The sequence below is a fragment of the Lates calcarifer genome, linkage group LG6 (genome assembly GCF_001640805.2).
Source record: "Lates calcarifer isolate ASB-BC8 linkage group LG6, TLL_Latcal_v3, whole genome shotgun sequence".
Classification (NCBI taxonomy): domain Eukaryota; kingdom Metazoa; phylum Chordata; class Actinopteri; family Centropomidae; genus Lates; species Lates calcarifer.
The window spans coordinates 12,286,114-12,305,448 of record NC_066838.1 but is presented as its reverse complement, the minus strand read 5'-3'; the positions used below and the strand labels follow the sequence as shown (position 1 = coordinate 12,305,448).

The following is a 19,335-nucleotide window of genomic DNA, read 5'->3' as shown; positions in this document are numbered from 1 at the left end:
TGAGGAGACACATATAAACAGAAAAAACCTTGTGCTTGTGTGTGTTGTGTTGAGCATTCAATTTGAAGCTGGATAGACCTGTTTTAGTCTGAATGAAACATAATCCTTCAGCCCAAAAATATGTGTAGTATATAAATGTGTAAAATTTAAGTACACTGTAGCTGGTGTGTGTGTGTGTGTGTGTGTGTGTGTGCGCGCGCGTGTGTGTGTGTGTGTGTATGTATGTTATACATTTACTATTTTCCAGGAACAATATGTTGTACTTGTACTTGATCATGTAAATAATGTGCATATAAAATGAGAGTCAGCAAAGGGCAAAAGGCATTATACAATGAAGGTAATTAACATTTTGAATCCCTCTTGTGTTTTAACCTGTTAGTATCGTCAAAATATGGAAAAATATATGTGCTATCAGCACTGGGGACTTACATTGATCCATCTATGCAAAATATATATTCCCACGGCTGCAACTTGGCTGAGCCAATGTTTTAAATCATGAAAAACATTAAAGACATCATTACAACAACACAACATTACAACAAAGCAGAAGTGTTTACTGAGAAAATGGCAACATTTCTTAGATACGTCAACTGTAAGTTAGCAAACAGGGTGTGAATGACACAAATGTCAAAATGTGTGATGCATCAACCACATCAGGAAACCATAAATCCAAATATGAACAAACCACAGGTACAAAATTTCACACAATTTCGTCTTTGGTACAAAGTTGGAACGTTTACCATAAAAGGTAAGTCACCGGAAAATGTGTAAGACATGAGATGTGCATTTAATTCATTAGAATTATCCAAATAAGGTATGTCTGTCTCAGCTGCACACACTTGTGTGATTTTGAAAACCATTATTCTGCAGGGGAGGTGAGGTGTCTCTATTTTACATGGAGTATTCTGACTTATCAGTTTAAAAGAATTGTTTATTTATGTGCATCTGAAAATGCAGTGGAGGAACTAAGTAATGCCCTCATCTGCAGCTCTGGCAATTTACGTGGGAACACAGTGAGTAATGATAAGCTGGCTGAGACACATCCTTCCCCACAACACCTTGGTTCTCACTTACCCTAAAATATCAACATACAGCCAGCATTCGCACACTCCACTGCACATATTTGGTATTCTCAAGATTACAGATCGGCCGACACACAAGTTGTTCTTTTGATGTGCAGGAGAAATAGAAGTAGAAGTAGTTTAGTAGAAGTAGTTGAAGTAAGATCCTCTGTAGGGAAAACAGGCTTTTTGTTACTCATTACCAAACAATTAACAAGTCATTACAAAATGAGACATTGCTAAGATATTACTGCTAATGGATTGGGTCATTTGGGGAGTGATGCCAGTGCAGACGTTGCATCAGCAACAATGTGAAATGATGATGAAGCAGGTAGTTCCCAAAAATCCTGCCAAGAATTTAATCTGAACGCATGGGAATTTCTGCCACCACTTAGTCATTCATCATTAAAATCTTAAAACAATGAACTCAAGAAATACAGATAATTAGTTTTACCACCTTAGAAAATAAAAACAGCAGTGTGGTTTTTTTCCCTATATTTCTTTTTGCTTGACCTAATTTGACATTGTATTCAGAAACTAACTTTAGATAAAGAGGAAATTTCTATTTATGAAAAAAGCGGAACCAAACTTTTTTTTATATCACTACTTTGAGCATAGAAATAACAGAAGTGTCTGGGTAGTCGCATGATGTGTGTGTTCTATGCAGGTAGAAATACAAAAACATGTGCAAGAACACTTCTGCAATGAATTAAAGAATAACGACAATGTGCACTGAGCTCTTTGAGTTCTCTTTAGGTTATTTCCTGAAAGTTTTTTATTCCAGTTTTTATTATGTAAATTTACAAGATAATAGCAACTTAAAGAGCTTATAGTAATTTGTCATTTGGTTAATAATTTGTGTGAGATTTTTCAGGCAGCATGCATTATTTTATTAACATGACATGAATGCAACCATAATAATTTGCCATAATTGGTCTTATTCACCGCTACCATTGTTTACCCAAGACCACGCCCTTTTTGCTTGAAAATTGTCCAAAAAGGAACAATTAGTTAACCACTCATCAGCTGTTAGGTGATGCTAAATGTGGATATTTTGGAAATTCCCCATGTTCATTCAACAAGACAGTCTGTCAAGATGTAGGTGGGAGGTTTGAGGTTGGCAGTGGGTGGGGACGAGGTTAAGTGACTAAGAAGTTACTCTACATAAATACAAGGTCCACAACCAAGGGCACAAAGGAGAGAGACAACAACAGGAGCCACCAGTCAAAACAGAGGGAAGCCGGCACTGAGGAAGAAACACTGTTGATCTTCAGTGGAGAAGCTTTTTGAATACTTTTGGCTGAGCACTTGTTCACTGCTGAGCAGGGTTTTTTTTTTGTTACATTTTGCAGCAATCCACAGTAGGTCTCATCATGAGGGGCTGTGCTTTAGTTGTGTGTCTGGTTTTGGGGATAAGCGTACAGGATGGCTGGAGCCGTCCCCTCAAGTCCATCTCCGTCACCTTCCCAGGAGACATCATCAAAAACATGACTGATACGGAGCTGGCAGAAGTGAGTAGCAGATGGTTCATTTTGTCTTGATAGACTGAAATCCCTGAAACAGAATGCAATCAAGCTGTGCAGGGAGGTAATTACCTGAACAGAGATCCCTCGCCTAATTTTAATTAAGAGAAAAATATTTTCTTCTAAATTCAAGCTATTACTGTTACTGTGAAAGCAGATGTCACTGAAACATGAGGACAGAATTTAATTTGTTTTCCATAAAAAAAAGTTTACTTCATAATTATCCATTCTATCCTGCTTCACATGCTCACTGATGTGGTTTGTCATGTTCTCCTCCAGACTTATCTCAAGAGGTTTGGCTACTTGGAGACAGTGCAGCGCAGTGGTTTCCAGTCCATGGTGTCCACCTCCAAGGCTTTGAAGGAGATGCAGAAGCAGATGGGGCTGGAGGAGACCGGACAGCTGGACAAATCCACCCTGGAGGCCATGAAACGGCCTCGCTGTGGAGTTCCTGATGTCGCCAACTACAAAACCTTTGACGGGGACCTCAAATGGGACCATAATGACGTCACTTACAGGTAAAGGATACAATCTACAAACAGAGTTGTTGACGTAATAATTTGCTTTGTAATGGAATATCTGAAAATCTCTGATGGAGATGTATCACCAAGTATCATCACTGACACTGACATTCTACTCTTCTCTACAGGATCCTTAACTATTCTCCAGACATGGATAGTGCTGTGATTGATGACGCCTTTGCCAGAGCCTTCAAGGTGTGGAGTGATGTGACCCCTCTGACTTTTACCCGCCTCTTTGATGGAACAGCTGACATCATGATTTCATTTGGAAAACGTGGTATGTGCTTGTAAGGTGGCCATTACATCTGCTATCAGATGTGCTGAATTGTTAATTTGTACTAAACACGTATTGCACTGAAATCAAAGATTGATGTGTCATTTAATTATCCATTCAGACCATGGAGACCCATACCCATTCGATGGTAAGGATGGTCTTCTGGCCCATGCCTATCCCCCTGGTGAGGGTCTGCAGGGAGACGCCCACTTTGATGATGATGAGTACTGGACCCTGGGTAAAGGACCAGGTAATGAGTCGCACATATCAAAAGATACTTCTCCCTCATGAACAATTCATGTGTAGTTGTCTCCCCCTGGTGTTCACATTATACACTGCATTAAATCAATGCATTTCATTGTGTCCACCAAGCTGTGAAGACTCGCTATGGGAATGCGGACGGTGCCATGTGCCACTTCCCCTTCACTTTCGAGGGCAAAACCTACACCACCTGTACTACTGATGGCCGTACGGACGACCTGCCGTGGTGCGCCACCACAGCTGACTACAGCAGAGACAAGAAATACGGCTTCTGCCCAAGTGAACGTAAGCTTGACAGTTCATTCGCCTGGGGAAATCATAGGTCAGGGGTCACTTAGACTAGGGCATATGTTTTTCTGACATGCTGAGTCACCTCGCTTGCTCATCCTCACCCCTGATTCTCATCCTGACAGTTCTGTACACATTCGGAGGAAACGCCGACGGAGCCAAGTGCGTCTTCCCCTTCGTCTTTCTGGAGGAGGAATATGACAGCTGTACCACAGAGGGCCGTAATGATGGTTACCGCTGGTGTGCCACCACAGACAACTTTGACCAAGACAAGAAGTTTGGATTCTGTCCCAGTCGTGGTGAGTGACAGGAAACACAGCGCATAAACAATGTGGAGTGCTTGCACAATGGCTTCTGTTCTTACTGTGGTTGTTATGTCTCTGTTTGGCCAGACACTGCTGTAATCGGTGGCAATTCTGAGGGAGAGCCCTGCCACTTCCCCTTTGTGTTCCTGGGTAAAGAGTACAACTCCTGCACCAGCGAGGGACGAGGAGATGGCAAGTTGTGGTGCAGTACCACTGACAACTATGATGAAGACAAGAAATGGGGCTTCTGTCCTGACCAGGGTGAGTAACATAAACATAAGACACAGAAAGTAGAGTGGGTAAAGTGCTATAGACATGTATTTGAACCAGTCATTTATCAATATTCCTCTCTGTGTGTGTTTCAGGTTACAGTCTGTTCCTGGTGGCAGCCCATGAGTTTGGACATGCCCTTGGCCTGGATCACTCCAGCATTAGAGATGCCCTCATGTACCCCATGTACAGCTACGTGGAGGACTTCTCCCTGCACAGAGATGATATTGAAGGCATTCAGTATCTGTATGGTAAGGTCATAACAGGCTGCTTACAACAACAACAACAATCAGAATTTTGCAATTTCAATTTCTTTCAACCATCACTGTTCTTTTTTTTTTGTCAGGACGCAGAACAGGCCCTGATCCCACTCCTCCCCAGCCCAACACCCCTACCACTGCCCCCAACCCAGGCCCCACTGACTCCACTGACCCCACCAAACCCACCACCACCACCACCGCAAGACCGGACCCAACCAACGATGCCTGCAAGTTGGACAAATTCGACACCATCACTGTGATTGAGGGCGAGCTGCATTTCTTCAAGGATGGGTGAGCACATCAGTCTATTCCTCTTTGTAACAGAAGTAAAAACAACAACAGAAACAAAAAGCAGCAGCAGTGCTGATGTGTTGATTTTGTGTGCTGATTGACAGAAATTACTGGAAGAGGTCCAGAGAGGGTGACGGAGAACTCCAGGGATCGTTTTCTATCTCTCAAAGGTGGCCAGCTCTGCCAGCAGTCATTGACTCTGCTTTCGAGGACCTTCTGACCAAGAAATTGTACTTCTTCTCAGGTAAGAAAGCTTAATACAATGTAAATACATAAAAGACCACTAACACATAAACCAGAAGTGCAGACTAGCTTCATTTTATCTTTTTTTTTCTACGTAGGAACCCGATTCTGGGTGTACACAGGGCAGAGTCTTCTGGGTCCCCGCAGCATTGAGAAGCTTGGTCTGCCCAACACCATTCAGAAGGTGGAAGGAGCGCTGCAGAGAGGGAAAGGCAAAGTGCTGCTCTTCAGTGGAGCGAGCTTCTGGAGGTGAGTTTAAATTGTGTTTTGGACACATTTAAATCAATAGCAGGTTGGGAAGAGCGTTGTTGCTGGGGGATTTTCAGCTAAAATTGAACCACGTCTGCTCCTCTTTAAGACTTATTTGGTCTTTTAACACCGCAGTTAAACCCCCACCTCCTCTGTGGTTGTTCAGCCGACCTTACTGTTAAAATGAGTGTTTTTACAACATTGTTAAAGTCTGTGCTTTAAGAGAAGGATGACTGACTGTCTCTGCCATTTTTAATGACATTCTCTGGTATGGTTTTGTGTCTGATCAACACAGGCTTGATGTGAAGGCCCAGAAAATCGACAATGGATACCCTAAATACACAGATGCCATCTTCGGTGGCGTCCCCAGTGATGCTCATGATGTGTTCCAGTACAAAGGTAAACAGATCTATTAAATTCAAATGTTTCTTTACTCTCAATTTTTTAAGTGCTTTAGCAGTAGACAGTTGCACGTAAGAATCTACATTTAGATTCTTAGGATCCAATTGATTTATTTTTAATATTTCTGCTGTAGGTCACATGTACTTCTGCCGGGACCAATTTTACTGGCGTATGAACTCCCGCAGGCAGGTCGACCGTGTTGGCTACGTGAAATACGACCTCCTCAAGTGCTCTTCTCACTCTCGCTACTGAGGAAATGAACGCACATGAGCTCAAGATCTGGTGTCAGGGAGAATGTGATGCAGTGTCTGTGTGTAGCGCCTGTTGTATGATGTGTGTGCTTTCTGGGATGTAAATAATTGGCCATCATTGACAAACATACAGTACTGGCCTATAAACAAGTCAAAAGCCCAGTACAGGAAAGCAACTTGTGATCTTTGGCACTGAGTTGCCTTCAGCCTGATAATCTGTGAACTGATACGATGCTATGGTAGCCTAAAATTTAAGAAAATAACCACAACTTAAAATATTCTCAAATGTTCAGATTCCAGATTTTCTGAATAATTTCTTTATGTCTGACGGGTTCAGACTCTTAACAGTATTTGATTATTTTGGTATTTATAGCAATATCTAATATTATTTTTGTGTCCTAAAGCTTATTTGTATTGTATAATTCTATTTGTGTATTTCTGAACATGGCTTCGAAGCCAGTTACTTGCACTGGAAGACAATGCATGTCTCCTTCACTGAAATTATTTATGAGACTGGTGTGTTTTGTATTAAAGTTTTAACTTTCAATGCAATAAACATTCTGTGATAACTACCTGCCCCAGTCAGCTGCCTCACTCAATCCACACTCCCACAACACTGAGGTAACACAATACAGCTCACAAAGACAAGAGTAATGGGAGTAACAACAGCCCACATACCTTGTACTTACTATGTAATCAAAATAATTGGTAATTACTACGTTCCTCATCAAAGATCCACCTTCACCTATATATTATATCCCTACATTACTTTAGCTCTTCCTCCTCAGATGACAGCAGCAGCCTTTCATAGCTGGGTATTTGAGACAGGTATGTTTGATTTCTACTTCAGCATACTTTTTGTGAGTTGCTGGATGAACATGCCTGCAAGAAGCTAATTTTCAAAACTACAGACCCATTTTTCAACTTGTCTTTATTTCAAATCTTAAAATGAAAAAGAAGACATTAATAAAACCTCAGAGTGTGGGTGTAGCTGTCTGCAGAATGTATGTGTAAACTGAGCACCCCCCTTTTTAATTTTTTCTCCCACATATCCCAATAATGTTTGGTAAGGAGTGAAACAGTGCACAGTAAGAGTAAGGTACATGGGCTGTAATACATTGAGTTGGTAGTTTTATTAGGTACACAAGCTAAAACTAATGCACTCTAATACAACAGACCTGCAATAAATCCTCTTCCATGAAGGTTAAAATGTTTTTAGTGTTTATTGAAACTGTTTCAGGGGGGTGCTGTATCAGCTGTGTCCTTATTTTGTAGTTTGTGGTGTGGTTGAACTGCATTGCACTATACAAAGAGGTGTGTTTGTTATCTAGCCTACTCTAATGGGGTGGACAGCAAATTAACAGAGACACGTGTCCATACAACACAATTCAGCAGCACCACAAACACCTTTGTTTCTAAACCAAATTTTGTTTCCAAGCACAGCACCTAATAGGTACCCAGTATTTATAAAAACATGTTCTTCCCTCCTCTGAAGTGGAAACTTGGTACTGCCTTGTTCATTGCTCTTCTATTGTACATACATCTTATAAAAAGGAACCACTGAGCATATCATCAGTACCTAATTCATGATGCGAAATTACACTGAAAATCTTGAGTGACCAAAAACATAAATGGATGAACCATAGCCAGCCCTGCGCTATGGAAATGTAATTTATTGACATTTTGTTTTATCAATTATTCAAAGTTTCAACAGTCTCTCGAGACAAGCGGATGCATATTACTCCGCACCCAGTTGCGTAATCCGCCTTCCCCTAAAAACAATAGTCCACTACGTGTTTGTAAACATCTCATTTACCGAATATATGGAGCAATACGTAACGACCAAAATGTCGATAAATACATATTGTTAAAACTGGTAAACATAAAAATGTCTGATTAGACAACGGGTCAGTTTTTCAACAAAAATAATAAATAAGATCCGGTTGCACGGACAGGAAGCAAGGAGATACTCATGGCGCCCGACTAGAATGAGGCAACAATTATCGGTTACTAATTCCTGTTCTATTTAGCGCTTCTACACTTTAGGATACCTTTCTACTCGAAAATATACGGTAAGAAAAAAGCGTGGAGATTGTAGTGCCGGAGAAGGAAAATATTTTCATTTTCTTCAGGGAGAGCATTTGGGCGGTCTGCCGCGGCTGAGGCCCTCGAGGTCCCCAGTAGAGCTCTCAGAATGCCTGAGTGTAAAAGGGGGTGCCTGGTGTAAAATGGCGACGCGGAGCAGGCAGGGTGAAGGGCAGCTAGGCCCGTTTAAAACGGCTAGCTCACGTTGTACTGGAGGCTGTTACACACGATATGTTGACTTGGTTAGATCAATGACATGCTCTTTATCCAACAGCGTTATCCTATTTAACCACTTAAACTGTCACATCACAAGTGGGAGAGGTTTTATACCTGTTTTACCGTCCGTAAACACGATAGTGACATGAAACAAAGCTGCTAACGTTAGCTGCTCTGGCTCAGCGTGAGCTAACGTTAGTCTCCGTTGGCATCAAGTTTATAAGTAACTTTACCGATGTCCCAAGCTGTTGTCACTTTATCAGTACACTAACGGGGAAAACGTAAGCTTTTCGTCCACGGACTAGTGACATTTAATTAACACCAACGTTAACGCCCTTGAGAAGAAAATACTTCACTCAGCCAGTTGATGAGAGCTGGCACCACGGGCATTAATGCTCATGCTACTTGTGCGTCTACGTTTTCCAAAATAAACACTGTTATTTACACTGTCACTTACCACTAAATGATGGTTGACGAAGTCAACATCCTTTATTGGAATTAATATAATATGAAATAATCATGTATGAAATATTCAGTAGCTAAAGACCCGCATCTATAGCCATTAGATGTAGTGGGGGAAATTATTAACGGCAACATAGACTGTACAATAACCTTCAGAAAAAGGATATTATCTCCTCTTGGTTACTAAAGTTACCTTTTCCAACATTATGCATCCTTACTTCACCAGAGTTTAAAAAGTTGGACAAACGTTTTCTCATTTCTGCAGGTCTTGAGGCTTTTATACTTTGTTTTAGAAGTTATTTCACACTTTTTTGTTAATCCAGTGATAAATTAGCTGTGACTATAAAATATTTGATGATGTGTAAACAACCTTGACACATACGCGAAACAGAGGTGTCCTAGCCCAGGTAACTAAGGAACTTAGACGTGAGTTGTATACATTTTAAGACAATGAATTTGCAGTCATTCTTAAAATTTGATATTGATTTCATGTGACATTTTTGTGAATAGTTATGGATTCAGAGGAGAATGAGGTGGAGAGCAGCAGTGATGCAGGCCCCTCAGGAATGGAGGAGCCATCTGAAAGTGGAATGGGTATGGAGTCGTCAGAGGCCATGTCTGCAGACAGCAGTGATGCTGCTGCCTCTCATGCACAGGCCCCAGAGTCTGACTGCCATGTGGGACAGAGCTCAGAGGGACTTGTGGTAAGCCTTTAACATATCTGGGAGAAAACAATACAATTGAGCCAAAAAAAAGTTGTGTTTTCTCCCAAACATTTCTTGACAGTGGCATTATGTCTTGACCTTCCCTGTCAAGGTGTTCATCCCAGAAACCAGCTCCAGTACAGATGTCAGAGTTTCATCAGTCCATCTCCCAGATTCCTCCTCAGTGGCCCAGTCCACCAGCGTGTCCAGTGTCTCCACAGTGACTCAGTCAGTGCTGGTGTCTGAGTCACCTCAAGTGCTGGTCCACTCCAGCGCTGTGTCTGACGGAGCCATGATGGTTTCTGACTCAACTGCTTCTACCTCGTCAGACCTGGGGTCTGCCATTGACAAAATCATAGAATCCACCATCGGCCCTGACATCATGAATGGTATTTCCACTATTACTCCATGTTCTGTCTTAGGGCTGAGCAGCATTAAGGCTGTGTCATTTTGATTAGTTTAAGTAGCAGATATCTGATCCTGTCCACTGCTTTTCTATTAGGCTGCATATCTGTGACCAGTGCAGAAGATGGGGGTGCAGAAACAACTCAGTATCTGATATTACAAGGACCGGATGATGGTAAGTCAGAACTCTTCATTAGCCCCCTAAAGCACAGACTTAGTTTTAGTCCTCATATAAGTGAGTTTTAACTTTTAACAAAAATCCACTTAAGTTGATGACACATGATTAAGTAAGGACAGTAAGGACATGGAAATATGGGAATCTGTTTTAATAAACTATGCACAATCCATCTATATGTATTTGTCTGCTATAGGTGCTCCTATGGTAGCTCAGATGTCATCTTCAGCCCTGTCCAATCGTATAGCCATAGAAGCTCTCGCTGAAGGTCCCACATCCACCTGTCTGGACCAGGGAGACCTGCAGGGCAACCTTGAACCCGACCAGCCTGACGATCAGCCTGGACACTCAGGTTACCCAGAGGACAGTAGCAGTCAGCCTGACCAGCCCCAGCACTCCCACCCCTCCCAGTACATGGACTGCAGTGCAGATGGCCCGGACCAGACGGGGGAGTCTTCATCTTCCTATGTGGAGTGTTCAGGTGAGGAACCTGACCAGACACGCTCCCAGTCTGGCTTCCCTGACTACAGCGGGGATAACAGTGACCAGGACCTGCCAGGATACGTGGAATGCAGCGGGGCTGACTCGAACCCCACCAGCCGAGGTCACTACGTGGTGGAGTGCAGTGCCGGGTATCTTGAGTGTGCGGTGGATGATGGAGAGCAGCTGCATCATTCACGCAGTTACATTGACAGCAGTGCAGACCACCGGTCCCAAACAAGTCGGCAGTATGGGGCAGAGTATGGCGGAGAATGTGTTGCAGCTGCAGACTCTGAACAGCCGGGATGTTCTCGGTACCAGGCAAGGGACGATGATGAAGATGACGAGCAGAACCAGGATCCAGATCAGCCTCAGCACTCCCAACAGCAGCCCCAGCACTCCTGTTACATGGAAAGCAGTAATGGTCCCGAGGCCTCTCTCTATGCTGATGACAGCTCCTCGTCAGACCACCCTCTGGCAGACACAGCAGGCTCAGGAGGGCTTCCTGAGGCCCTGGAGTGCAGTGAGAGTCAGCCTGGGCCCTACATCAGCAGCAGCGGGACATACACCTCCAATCCAGAGCCTGAGCTGGCCCAACAGTGCTCACCCAGTCAAGAGGAGCCCCAGGGCTCCCATGGGCCTCAGGACGAAGCTGGGCTGGCCAGGGAGATGGAGACATCAACAGTGGCAGAAGGCTCTGGAGACAGACCACCAAACCTAGCTGAGCTGGAGGAGATGATGGAAGTAGTGATTGTACAGCAGTTCAAGTGTAAGATGTGTCCGTACAAGAGTGCCTCCAAAGACACACTCATTAACCATATGAGAGACAAACACTTCAAACCTGCAGGTAATGTAAGCTGATTATGGATCATAGTGATATACCTCTCTGCCTTTAAGTTGTTCAATGTTTGTTTCTTTGTGAAATGTTGGTTGTTCAGGGGATGTGCCAAAAAAACGTAAGCGTGGGCGGCCTCCCAAAAGTGAGACATTGGCCCGCCGCCAGGCAGAGAGGGAGGAAGCAGAAGAGAAGAAAGCAGCAAAGGTGAAGACCGCAGAGCCCCATCAGGCAGAGGAAGAAGAGGATGATATTGTGGATGCTGGTGCTATTGATGACCCTGAAGGTCAGGGAGGAAAATTTTCAGTGTATGTTTTTACAAGTTAGTGAATCAGTCAAAGGGCAATCAGATTTACTTATCTCTTGTCTCTGCTCTTCTGTTTATCCCCAGAGGATAGTGACTACAACCCTGCAGATGAGGACTGCAAAGGAAGACCACCTGCCATTCTGAAAAAGCCCGCTCCTCCCATTTCCTCTTCATCTCAAGGGCGTCCCCGGCGAAAGGTTGGCCGTCCGAGGAAGTACAGCTCTGTAGAAGAAGGCTACAACAGCAAAGGTTAGGTTTGAGTTATAAGAGAGCAAAACAAAAGCCAGCCTATCACTGCACAGAGAGTCTGCATCACAAAACTTATTTCTGTGTTGTCATTCTTCTTTTTTATCTGTTTGTTACAGAAGCAGAAAGTATTGCTAAGAAGCCCAGAGTCAGCGCTGATGCTAGTGTACCTGAGGAAGCAAGTTCTTCCGGGCTAGGCAACGGCCCTGCTGTGGTGACTGAAGGAGACACTGCTGAGGCCACAATAAGCCAATCAGACTCTGAGAACAAAGACCCTTCATCCAACACACAGCCAGAGGAAGAGTTCTTCCAGAGGAAACGTGGCAGACCCTCCAAACGCTTCCTTCGCAAGAAGTATAAGAAGTATATCAATCGAAAGTAAGTATCAGATAATTGAGTAAAGTTTTGTTGCAAATAGTATTACATAACTTTCACAGCAACTTTCATTATCTTCTAGTCGTTACTATAAATCCCTCAAACCACTCCTGAGACCTCACAACTGCTGGATCTGTGGCTCGCGCTTCCTCACTCAAGAAGATTTGCGCTTCCATGTGGACTCTCACGAGGGCAATGACCCGGAGCTCTTTAAGTGCCTCCAGTGCAACTATCGCTGTAAACGCTGGTCCTCACTCAAGGTTAGTTGCAATTAAAGTGCACAATGTTCAGGTTAAACTCAGTTTACATGCGTGTTTCCACAGTGTCCTTTAAGTCTTGGGGGCTGTTTTACAGGAACACATGTTCAACCATGAGGGTACCAAGCCTTTTAAGTGTGAGGAGTGTGATTACACAAGTGTCTACAGGAAAGATGTCATTCGCCACTCAGCAGTTCATAACAAAGAGAAGTAAGTAACTCAGAACACATAAAGTCAGTAACTACTCATCACATATTTATATATACTGTTACTGATTTTTTTCTTTTCCTCCCCACAGGAAAAGAAAAACAGAGTTGGTAAGAAATTTCTGGCCTCCAGTATTTCCAATGTTTCTATTTTGTTGCTCCCCTCTGGACTTAACAAGTCAACTTTGTGGCTCTCATGCTGATTTTCACAGGTACCAAAGGTGTCAGAGTTCCCCTGCCCTGTGTGTCACAGAGTATACCCCATGCAAAAGAGACTTACGCAGCACATGAAAACCCACAGCTCTGAGAAACCACACATGTGTGATAAGGTCAGAAAACGTAAACTATACAGTTCAAAAATACATAAAACCTTAATATTTGCTCATATTAAAAATATTACAAAAGAATTTAAGTGGTTTCCAATAATTTGTTAATGGCATGTTACTGTGTTTGAGTGGCAACTACAGGAGAGATGTTGTCATCATATAAAGAGGGTCAGTGGGTATAATGATTATGGGACTGGATTGTTACCCCTGTAAGAAACTTGTTTTATCTGCCTTCCCTCTTTAAATACATGAATTTCCTGCCAAATAGAACAATTTTGTGCGTGACTGTGACAGTCATAATTTAATGGATTTTTTATCTACTGTGAAATTCTCCACATCTCTTGGTGATGACACCTTTCTGTCCTTGCAGTGCGGCAAATCCTTTAAGAAGCGCTACACGTTCAAAATGCACCTACTGACCCACATCCAGAGTCTTGGAGACAGCAAGTCAGTACTGAAAACTTTTAATCCACCTCTTTTATTGTGTCATTTACCAATCTGTATTTCAAAAACATGGATGTTGTGGTCAGCAGATTGTTTGATGTCAGTGTCATAATGAATAACTCTTCAATGTGCCTGTGCCAGGTTCAAGTGTGAGTTTTGTGACTACACTTGCGACAACAAGAAGCTGCTGCTCAACCACCAGCTGTCCCACACCAACGACAGGCCTTTCAAGTGTGACTACTGTAAATACTCCACTTCCAAAGAGGAGTTCCTCGTCTCCCATCTAGCCATCAAACACACAGGTCAGTGTGACAGAATCCCTTTCATAAAGTTTATTTAAACTGAGCGCATTTTTATTTTTACCTCACGAACGTAGCACTGTGTGATTCCTATAAATTTAGTGTTTTAAATCCCTACAGGAGAGAAGCCTTTTTCCTGTGATATGTGTCACTTCATGACCAAGCACAGGAAGAACCTGCGTCTACATGTCCAGTGTCGCCATCCTGAGGCGTTTGAAGAGTGGTCTGTGGCTCATCCCGAAGAGCCAGTGAGGAGACGACGCAGACCCTTCTTCACCCTGCAGCAGATAGAGGAGCTCAAGCAACAGCAGGACGACACACCAGGCTTACAGAACACTATTGTAAGTCTGTTAGAGGTTTTCTGTTATTAATCTCATATCCAACTTGGATTTTAATAGAATGTGATAGAATGTTTTTTCCTTGTTCATCAGGTGGCAGTGGATTCAGCTACACTACAAGCTATGCAAGGGATGGAAAATGCCTCAGTGTCCCAGGATGCTTTGGGAAATACCACCATCATCTATGAACAAGGTTAGGGATGATTACACAAGAGACATTTTCAGACATTTCAATAGTTCAGGTGTGTCACCTCACTGACTTTGTATCCATGTGCTCCTCAGCTGAGTCCAGTGATTTGTCTGCCCAGAATGCTCTGGACCTGCTGCTGAATATGAGCAATGCCCGTGAATTGGTTGGAAACTCTTTACAGGTTGGTGCTGTTGCTTAAAGCAGCCAGGGGCAACGCTTATAAGTGAAATGTCCTGGCATTTTATATGACATATATATCCTGATTGTGCTCCTCAGGTGGCAGTGCTGAAGTCAGAGGGCAAACCTTTGGAGAAGGGCACTTGGAGTACAGTGACCACAGCACCGGGTCAGGCACAAAAGGTCATGACCTTCCATGTGTCTGAGAACGGTGAGACAGTTCTACAAGAGGCTTACGAGGCAGCCGCCTCTGAGACAGGAGAGCTCACCCAGATCGCCATCGAAGCCTACGAAGGTGGAGGGGAATTTAGTGTGGTGGAGCAGGCCGCTGAAGAAATCCATAGCCCTGGATACAGGTAACATAACACACGCAGTCTGATTTTGATTTGGAGAAACATAGTGACATGATTCTTTAATTAGAATGACACTTATTGATGTTTATGATGTCTCAACAATCGCTAAAGTCATTACACTGCTGTTTTTGCAGTAATGGTGAGAGCAGTCCTCCTCAGGCTTTAGAGGTCTCTGGATCAGAGAGCATGAAAAGCGACAAGTACTATCTTACTTCAGCAGCGCTGCCTGACGGTGTACTGCAACAAGTGGAGGTAACTATCAGCTGTAACTTTTAATTTTTTGGCATATAGAGATATTCTCTCTAGTATCCCTCCTCTCTGACTGTGCTGGGTTTTTTTTCTCCGTCAGCTGAGCAGTGAGGCTCCACCCTCTCCCTCTGCTGTGAGCTCTCCCAGTCTCAGCACCAAGAGGTTTTCCTGCCGAATCTGCATGGAGTCTTTCCATGGACGCTCTGACATGGAGAACCACAAGAGGGCGCACTTGGATGCCAACACCTTCAAGTGTCCTGACTGTGACTTCACCTCCACCTCTTGGCCAGAGGTCAAGGTACAGCACCATCTCTAGTTCTGTTCTCAACTTTTTTTATGCCCTGCCACCCTGCCATGGTTTGAGGGACATTATGTGGCCATGCTGGCATCTGTGACTCTGTAGACGCATTCATGGGAACATAATAACACAAGAACAATACATAGTGGGAACTACATTCTTACACGACAGGTACCCCATATTGAGTAGATGATTTGATTAGATTTTGGTGCACCTTCCTGCATAAGTGTACATAATTTAAACACCTTTTGTTGACAAATTACTAGTACTTTGAGTATACATCGTCTTTTGTAATCGAGATTGTGGTGGGATATAAGGCAATCTAAGTGCCTACTGTTTTCTTACTTTATCATAAAAATATTATTTTTTATTGAAAAAGCACAGGCAATAATCACCATCTGTAGTCATTTTGATTTCCCACAGGGCACAGTAATGAGTCACCTCAATATTTAACAGCTCATCAAATTAAGTTATAACAGGGTGAAAGAAAACCAAGTTACATTTCTGCCGTCGAGTAATCTCACAAGCATTTTTATGTATTTTAATCCACTCATCAGGCATTTCTGTCTTTCATTCCTTTACTTTTCTAGCAGTGATTGATCTGATTGATCTTCTGTTTTAGGCTCACATGGAGCAGCATTCCTACCTACGTCCCCATAAGTGTCCAAACTGTAGCTTTGCCTCCAAGAACAAGAAAGACCTGCGCCGACACATGATGACCCACACCAATGAGAAACCCTTTTCTTGCAAACTATGTGGTCAAAGGTGGGATCAGAAGTAATTTGAGTCCTTACGAAACTTGCATTCAGCTAACATCAGAAACTCTCATATGACATGTATGCATGCATTTTTTTGTTTTTTTTCACCCAATGTCTCAGGTTTAACCGTAATGGCCATCTGAAGTTTCACATGGAGCGTCTCCACAATCAGGATCATCCTACTCGCAAAAACCGTACCGCCACATCTCAACAAACCATCATAGTCAACAGTGATGAGGAGGCCCTCGCCACACTGCAGTGTAAGGAACATGACATAACACAGAACAAGACTAGAAGCTGGGTTTGTGCTGAAACAGTAAAAACGAATGAATGATACCATGGATTAATATAAAACTAAATCACAAAAATATATATATCATACTTGATCTGTGTGTGTGTCTTTCTGTGTACAACAGCCCTGCAGGGACATCAGACTGTGATCACTCCAGAGAGGTTGCAGGCCTTGGGACAGGAGCACATCATTGTAGCTCAAGAACAGGCACTATCAGATCAGGTACTAGCGTCTACACAATACCTGACATGTTTATAACTTCACATAATTCTCCCATAAAGGTTATTTTTACATACATTATATTAGGGCTGCATGATTAATCGTATTAAAATCGCGATCTTGATTCAGAGCACTATGCGATCTTATTTCTTATTCGGGCATGCAGCTGTCAGCAGGCAGGTAGAACTCACCTGACACTGGAGCGGAGAGAATCAGAGCGAGTCACACTGCCTGCATCGTGCTGTCGTTCTGTGATTATCATTTTTTCCAGAATTGTGCAGCCCTACATTATGTAAACACACACTAAATGCATTAATATGTACATCATCAGGAGGAGGGCACATACATTCAACAGATAACCACCATAGATGGACAGACAGTTCAGCATCTGATGACAGGAGACAACCAGGTGACTGAGGTAGGATTTTGTAGATTCTACCATTTTATATTTTAATGTACATGACAATATAAGACATCATATGTATATTTATAACAGAACCCTCATTATATATTTTAGCTTTCCTGTCATGTTTCATGTCCTGTATCAGGTCCAGTATATCATCTCACAGGATGGAGTACAGCACTTGATCCCGCAGGAGTATGTAGTAGTAGCTGACGGCAACCACATACAGGTCAGTGAGTCACCTCATAAGAAGTCACCACAACTGATGATACGGTGTTGTTTTAACTTATCTCTCTACACTGTCGCTCAGATGCCAGATGGACAGATCATCCAGTATGAGCATGACGGGGCCTTTGTGCAGGAGCAACAGGTGAGGCAGATCAACCAAAGTGCTCTATGGTGAGAGTGTTTTGTTATGACAAAGCTCATCATGCTTTTGCTTTTTTATGTGTTCAGATTGCTGTGAGTCATGACGGTCAGATCCAGTATCTACCTGTCAGCTCAGAGCAACAGATAGTGAATCCTGAAGAGCTGGAGGCTGCTGCACACACTGCTGTCACAGGTTGGCTCTCTTAATGAACAGACTGCACTTAACTTGTGTATATTCAGTCCTCCACTGCACTATTAGGTGATGTTTATATTCATCAAAGTAAGTTAAGACAATGCCTATAATTCTGCACATAATATTTTATCCAAAACTACTTTCCAGTCGTTGACTACGTCTCACTTTACTATCAGAATCTATCAGATAAAAATAAGTTGGTAACCTGAACTGAACGGAACCAGTTGTTACAGATTCCCAGTTGTACATCCTCCCATTTTGATGATGTGTTTCAGCAAGGTTGAGAGAGTCAGCTGCCGAACAGCTTTTCACTCTTAAACAAATCTGATGTCAATTTCTTAAGATTAGAAACTCTGAAGATGCTGATTTCTTGAATGTATCATCAACTCTGCAGGTCGATTTTTTTAAATCAGCCTTAAACTGTATTGTACACTTAATGGGTAAACAACATGCAAAACAGCAGATATGGTCCTTTAGGCATCCAGCTCATGATCTTTAATGTATAATAACTAACTAACAATGAGCTTAACAAATAACATAAATAACTATGAAATCACCATCATACAAACTAGTAGTGACTACAGGACCCTGACAACAAATCAAACTGTGGATAATCTTTGTTCTTGTAGCAGTAGCAGAGGCAGCGATGGCACAGACCCAGACAGTCTACACAGAAGCTACACCCGAACAGCTGGAGCAGCTGCAGCAGCAGGGCATCCACTACGATGTCATTACCTTCACTGAGGAATAGACGGCTTTTTTAAACCGACCAGGGTACAAACCTGCGCCAACCAGGACCAAGACAAACCACTAGGAGCTGACAAGTATAGTGACCTCAACTTATTTATGCATTCAGCTGGCCGTGAACTAAAGCATCATCTCCTCGACAGTATCATCTGCTCGGGGGAGGTTGCTCAGTTTAATAAGATCAGCAGCTTTTTGTAAATTCAGATTATTGCACCCATTGCTTCTAAGTTAATCATAGGGGCTGTGCATTTAAGAGTTGGTCTGTAATTATTAAAAATGATTTGTGTTTATGTGCCTCAGCTGCTTCGATTTGCAAGACAATGTTATCACAGAGAATGAAATGGCTTATATAATGTTTTAGAAAATATACTGAGCATTCAAATGAACTTTTTAGTTTGAAAAATGGAGTGAGTGAAAACGGAGTGTTTATTTTTGATCTGTAATAAGATATGTTAGTTGTCAGAACGCCACAACCTTGTGTTTACTGAATATTAAATTGTACATACCTTTTGCATTTGTGTTCTGTTCCATATTGGAGGATTTGTTTTAATTTGGTGAATGTGAAGTGTTTAATAAGCTGAAAGCTGACACCAAATAAATCACTTTGTGTAAAAAACTTCTCTAATGTGAACTTACTCAAAAACTTACTTAATTTTTATATCACACTATAAAACAAAGTCATTCCAGTACAATCACTGTTTACACACTTCCTCAGAGATGAGTTGATA

At 42.5% G+C, this 19,335-nt stretch overlaps 2 protein-coding genes across 4 annotated transcripts; both read left to right on the top strand.

Annotated features, from left to right (window-relative positions):
• Window positions 1–2,241: 2,241 nt before the first annotated feature.
• Window positions 2,242–6,771, top strand: mmp9 (matrix metallopeptidase 9). The gene is made up of 13 exons (XM_018666068.2): window positions 2,242–2,572; window positions 2,864–3,102; window positions 3,234–3,382; window positions 3,501–3,629; window positions 3,752–3,925; window positions 4,054–4,227; window positions 4,321–4,494; window positions 4,599–4,754; window positions 4,850–5,054; window positions 5,159–5,298; window positions 5,396–5,546; window positions 5,842–5,945; window positions 6,082–6,771. The coding sequence occupies exons 1-13, from the start codon at window positions 2,435–2,437 to the stop codon at window positions 6,198–6,200; spliced, it is 2,052 nt and encodes a 683-aa protein (XP_018521584.1). The 5' UTR covers window positions 2,242–2,434; the 3' UTR covers window positions 6,201–6,771.
• A 1,049-nt stretch (window positions 6,772–7,820) lies between these two features.
• On the top strand, window positions 7,821–19,223 carry LOC108876508 (zinc finger protein 335). Of its 3 annotated transcripts, none has more exons than XM_051071189.1 (28): window positions 7,821–8,271; window positions 9,473–9,666; window positions 9,779–10,055; window positions 10,169–10,246; window positions 10,443–11,573; window positions 11,665–11,847; window positions 11,953–12,117; window positions 12,234–12,492; window positions 12,572–12,749; window positions 12,844–12,956; window positions 13,045–13,063; window positions 13,165–13,281; window positions 13,649–13,725; window positions 13,864–14,024; window positions 14,142–14,362; window positions 14,453–14,552; window positions 14,642–14,730; window positions 14,826–15,082; window positions 15,214–15,331; window positions 15,429–15,626; window positions 16,249–16,391; window positions 16,505–16,644; window positions 16,801–16,898; window positions 17,227–17,304; window positions 17,444–17,527; window positions 17,609–17,668; window positions 17,755–17,860; window positions 18,490–19,223. In XM_051071189.1, the coding sequence occupies exons 2-28, from the start codon at window positions 9,475–9,477 to the stop codon at window positions 18,609–18,611; spliced, it is 4,764 nt and encodes a 1,587-aa protein (XP_050927146.1). In that variant the 5' UTR covers window positions 7,821–8,271; window positions 9,473–9,474; the 3' UTR covers window positions 18,612–19,223. The 3 variants fall into 3 exon arrangements, with proteins under 3 accessions (XP_050927146.1, XP_018521579.1, XP_018521580.1); XM_018666063.2 differs by having other exon boundaries at window positions 7,825–9,369; window positions 17,227–17,313; XM_018666064.2 differs by having other exon boundaries at window positions 7,827–8,271; window positions 17,227–17,313.
• The last annotated feature ends 112 nt before the right edge of the window (window positions 19,224–19,335 follow it).

Excerpts from the sequence above, each read along its gene's own strand:
- mmp9 (XM_018666068.2), top strand. The coding sequence starts at position 2,435 with ATGAGGGGCTGTGCTTTAGTTGTGTGTCTGGTTTTGGGGATAAGCGTA. Across the intron at positions 3,103-3,233 it reads CATAATGACGTCACTTACAG|GATCCTTAACTATTCTCCAG; the intron begins GTAAAGGATACA and ends TCTTCTCTACAG. Across the intron at positions 5,055-5,158 it reads CTGCATTTCTTCAAGGATGG|AAATTACTGGAAGAGGTCCA; the intron begins GTGAGCACATCA and ends GCTGATTGACAG.
- LOC108876508 (XM_018666063.2), top strand. The coding sequence starts at position 9,475 with ATGGATTCAGAGGAGAATGAGGTGGAGAGCAGCAGTGATGCAGGCCCC. Across the intron at positions 13,726-13,863 it reads CAGAGTCTTGGAGACAGCAA|GTTCAAGTGTGAGTTTTGTG; the intron begins GTCAGTACTGAA and ends TGCCTGTGCCAG. Across the intron at positions 17,669-17,754 it reads CCTTTGTGCAGGAGCAACAG|ATTGCTGTGAGTCATGACGG; the intron begins GTGAGGCAGATC and ends TTATGTGTTCAG.